At 42.5% G+C, this 5,000-nt stretch overlaps 1 protein-coding gene across 4 annotated transcripts in view; it reads right to left on the bottom strand.

Annotated features, from left to right (window-relative positions):
- The window catches only part of smpd3 (sphingomyelin phosphodiesterase 3), a 44,445-nt gene that overhangs the window by 21,725 nt on the left and 17,720 nt on the right, over positions 1 to 5,000 (bottom strand). For 3 of the 4 annotated variants that reach the window (XM_083561190.1, XM_083561193.1, XM_083561191.1), the window contains exon 2: positions 1,890 to 3,641. In XM_083561190.1, the coding sequence (XP_083417316.1) occupies positions 1,890 to 3,299 (1,410 nt within the window). In that variant the 5' untranslated portion in view covers positions 3,300 to 3,641. Of the gene's footprint in view, positions 1 to 1,889; positions 3,642 to 4,647 lie in introns of all 4 variants that reach the window. The other variant, XM_083561192.1, reaches the window with a different exon arrangement.

The raw sequence follows: 5,000 nt of genomic DNA, 5'->3' as shown, positions 1-5,000 counted from the left end.
GCTAGCTGGCCCAGAATAGCGTCAGCATTGTTCTATCCTCTGATTGGTTGGTTAGAGGGAAACTGTTACAGCCAAGTTTGACTGGTAAAACACGTGTGTAGCTCTGCACACATTAATACACCTGAGATAGACTTTTTTATGCCCACAAAAGCTGACAGGAAAATAAATTGTTTTGGGCTCAGACATACTTAAAAATCCATTTTTAAGAAACACTAGACATGGTGAGGAGGTCGGCCAACCCCGAACCCCGGGAAAGGGTTTGTTCTCCACATCCAGACCAGTGAATACGAGCGGTAACAGCCTCTGAGGGGCGCTGCACATTATGAGTCTGCATCTCTGGTGAGTAGGTTGTGTTTTATTAGATTTTGAATGTTTTTATAATGTTAATAAACAAATATTGTTTCTGAACTGCTCTAGATGTTGTAGGTGCACAGTTGTGGTTGTAGTGTGGAGGTTTGGAGTCTTAACTGGGTTTCTTGTTTAGTAAAATGGTTTTCACCTCCATATGTGAAATGTTTCTCTCTGTAATGCCATGCTTTCTTATATTGGGTGTTTGTATTGTATTGATGGTTTCTATAATTGCGACGTGATTGTGTTGGTATTAAGAGCTGGATTAAGTCGAGTAAGTCCTCAATGATGGCTCAGGTACCAAATGTACGGCCTGCCATTGATTTAAACGCTAAAGAATCCATCGTGTAACAGTAGCCGCTAACCAGGAAATGACTAGCAGCTAATGCTAGCGGTATGGATTTTATGTTTTATGTCCAGCTTCAAAAGTTTGGTATAAACACAGAAAATCCTGATAATTCTGGATATCCAGGGAGTGTATGAATAAAGGTTGGAATACATGGAATAGTGGTGTACATGGAATTGTAGAATTTTTCCTGTTAAATGACAACAACAAATAAATCCATTAAATGTGTATTAAGTTAGATACACATCTTATTTGCCATTTATGTTAGCTATCATTGGTATATATGTTTTTTAGAGGAATTTGTGGGAAATGTTTCATGTAGGGGAGTTTGAGATGACAATTGCTTTTACTTTCTAAACCAGGATAAAAATGCACAAATGCTCATAAAAAGTCTCAACCGTCTGTCTGTCTGTCTGTCTGTCTGTTTGTCCGACTAATAGTAGCATTAAGTGTCTTTGTGCATATTATGCAGGATTAGGAATTTGGAAATCTACTAATAAAGTAAAACAACAATCATTAAAAGTAGAGATCCACTAGAGGGTGCTGTATTATCCTCTGGATCCTGATTATAAGTACTTTATACAAACACATCTATACTAGCAAGTGATGACAAAGCAATGTCCTCTGAGACAGGAAGTTTCAAAGATAGCTTGCCTTAGAAGAAACCCCTGCTAGAAAACTGCTTAGCCTAGCAAAATGCATGTTGCTTGCAAGCAAGGTACAAACAAAACCATACTAGTTGCACCAGTTTAAACTGGTTTTACAGCAAGATTAACCTGTTAAATTAAAAAGCATTAGATTAATAACAAAAATCACAGTTCGAACCTAGGAGTTGATCTCTGAGGCTTTTCTTTGTCACTTGAATCCTATCGTTTGTATAAGTTTGCATGATATTTAAATCAGAAAGTCAGGAAGTGGTTGCAAGAGCTAAGTGCAACTGCTATCAATGTGCACAGCAAACCAGGCTGACCACATAGAGCCAAATACACCCCTGAAAACACACTGCAAAGACCACCACAAAAGAATGTCTCCTTCCAGAAAACCGAAATTTCTAAATGTTTGAAGATATGACCTCCATAGTGATCTGTCAACGAGGATTAAAACTATAACAACAAAAAATATTGAAACCACTTATTCATGCTCCACTGTGTTTGACTTAATCACCACTCTATGATCACATAAAGAGCTTCCTTACCTTGGCATAGAGAACACCCTTGGAAGCGAGTGCATCTTCTGACCGGCCATTAGGGTAACACTCAAAATGTGCATCCAGGATGGGGTATCGGCTGGCCAGGACAAGTCCACTGTTAAGGAACTTGAATCTCGAGCAGCAACCCTTCCAGCCGTAGCGTCCCACATCGCTCAGGACATATGGAAAGTAGCGGTGTAGCTGACAGCAAAGCCTTTCTGAAGCCCGTCTGTCGAACACTTCCTGCAGGCACAGGAAATCCAAATTGGCAGGAAAAAAAGCTGAGAGCTCATGGTCAAAGCCGTCATCCCCTTGTCGACGCTTGCGGCCGACAGGCCTTTTAAAGACAGAGGTACGGTGTTGTGAAAGAGTATTGTTGGATGGTATTCCTCCATCGGTGGCCCCATGGAAACGGGTCAAAGACTCACGGGAGGCAGCGCGACTGTGCATGCTGCCCATATCTCCCTCACTTGTTTGATGGTTTCGTTCTTCCTCCTCTGAAGGCTCGGGGTCAGGTGATGTAATGCTAATCTGGACCCCTGATGGATGCAATGGACATTCTTCGGAGTTTGAGGCCACTGTGGTGGAGTGGACTGGACAATCACTGGATGCCTGTGTATCTGGCGATTGGTGGATGGGACAATCTGAAGAAGCTTCTTCCCCATTAGGGTGCAAGGGACATTCAGGAACATTTTGCGTATTATGGACAGGGCAGTCCGAAGTTGTTCCACCAGATGAATGCACAGGACACTCCGCAACAGGATCGCTGTCAGCGTCACTTACTGTCACTGGTTCAGGACGATGGTCTAGCGAGGATGTTCGGCGGAAGCCTTGTGTAGCCACGCTGCAAAAGGACACAGCGCTGATTGAGGTGTTTGTAGGAGAATCGATGTAGATCTTGATTTGTGGTCGGCTCGCACCATTACGGATGCGCTTGCCCACCTCTCGTGCCCTGCGCTGAGTGTCTGCCAAGTTGTTGAAGCGAGCCAGCGAGTCCGGAAGAAGGCACACGTTGGCACTGCCAAAGCAGAAACTACGACCTTGGGGGCGCCATTCATTAATTCCTGACCCAGACCCGGCAACAGTACCATGCTCGGCCCGATTTGCATCTGGTTTTCGGTACGTGTAGATATATGGATGGCGTGATGCCTGCAGAGGTGCCCAGACCAGAAATCCCAGCAGGGCAAATGGTAGGGATGCCAGGAGCAGTACTAGGTACAGCGGTGTAGAAATTAACATCCCTAGAGCCAGAAAAGAGCAGGGGTCCTGCGAGCGCCTTCGCTTTTCAAGTGATGTGGCCACACATGAAGCCAGAAGCCTGTCCAACATCCAGTAACACGGGAAAACCAGGGCCCAGGATAGGTTGCTGAGAAAATTGAGAAAGGCACTTGGGTAAGGGGATGTGTGCAGAACCATTTTTATTTGGCAGTCTGGTTCCGAATCTCGGAAGTCCAGAAAAAGAAATGAAAAGACAAATCAAACAAATCAACCCACACCCCTAATGGTCAGAAAACATTTCTACATGATTCCATTGTTATGGGTTGCTGAGAAAGAAAAAGTCTCTCAAGGCTTGCCGTATTTCCCTCCCCAGTGAGGCTTCCTGGTGGAGGTCTGAAATACTACAATCTTTCAAAGAGCATTCTGACAACGCGCTTGCTGCAGGGCTTGATAATATTCCACGTGTCTTGACTGGCGGAGAGGGATGTCAAATTGCCAGAGCCACCGCCATCATCTTTTTCATCTTCATCGTCACCGAACCTGCAGGTAACCAAGAAGGAAAGGGGAGAACGGGGTTTAGATGAAAGCTGAGGAGAATGAGCAATCAGCAAAAAAATTGAAAATCAGAATAAATTGCGATGAATAATGAATAATATTAGCTCCTTGTGGAGCGCCAAAAATCAGAGAAATCTGGAACTTTAACTTTTAGCTAACATTATTCCTTCTCTGATTTCCATGTGTGTGTGTGTGTGTGTGTGTGTGTGTGTGTGTGTGTGTGTGTGTGTGGGGGGGGGGGGGGGGGGGGGTGTTTGTGTGTGGGTGTGCATGGGTGTAATCAAGGTGTATAAGACTAAGAAACAATAAAGTTTTAAATAGAGTACAATAGAGTAAATATGCTACATAATAGTAAAGAGTCATTCATGAACGATTCATTCGTTTTGAACGAGTCTTTAATGTGACTCAGAAAAACGAGTTGTCTTAAAGAGTGACTAGTTCATTTTCTACTAGACACGCATGAGCAAAGCATCGCAAAATTTCTGTAGGTTATGTACAGAAAACAGAATTGAGCAGTTCATCTCATGAGTCTTCTGGTTCGAGTTGTTTGTTCTTTTGTTATTTGACTCCCATAGGAGTGCGATGCAATCCATAAAATTTTGTTGGTCCGAATCTTTACATAATTCTTACAAAAATTGTGGGAGTCATGTGACAAAATAACTAAAGACATGGACCAGAAGGTATGAGAGGTGAGCTACTCATCTGTTTATCATAATTTGTCCTCAGCTGTCATATTTTCATTATTTTATTTTATTTCTGATCAAAGGAACCAAATGAACTAAACGACTCAAAAAAAGATTTGTCCATTTTGAAGAACGAGATTTAAAGAACCAATTCACGAACACATACAATTTACAACAATCATGTATCATCTCTAATTCAGATGTTATGTCTCATTTATTTAAACCGAATGCACGAATATCTCAGCACAGGTGCAAATGGATTACATAATAATGAAAGCCTTGTTTATTGTATCCGTCCTCACACCTACCTGCTGTCGACGCCTAATTCCCTGTGGTGAATTGATGTAATGAATATATCTTTTGTCTTTATTCTTTGTCTCGCTTGACTCCTGTACCATCACCTTTGTGTATTTTGATTAAGAATCCAGCTACGCCCTGGACTTTATTGCTTTTTTATTGTGTTGTTGAACTTCCTGACAGTCGCGACTATGACTCTGATGAGCGACTAATAAAATCACTACGTGCACGCAGGAAGCGAACGCCAGAAAAAAACAACATTCAGTTCTGTGCAGGAAAAACACTTAGCCTAATGTCTTCGACACTAATTAGGCCATTAACGAAGGATATTACAGATTCTCCCATTCAGTCGTGAACCTGTCAT

Source organism: Silurus aristotelis (assembly GCF_946808225.1).
Source record: "Silurus aristotelis genome assembly, chromosome: 14".
Lineage (NCBI taxonomy): Eukaryota > Metazoa > Chordata > Actinopteri > Siluriformes > Siluridae > Silurus > Silurus aristotelis.
Note: the sequence above shows the minus strand (reverse complement) of the source record. Positions and strands in the feature narration are given on the sequence as shown.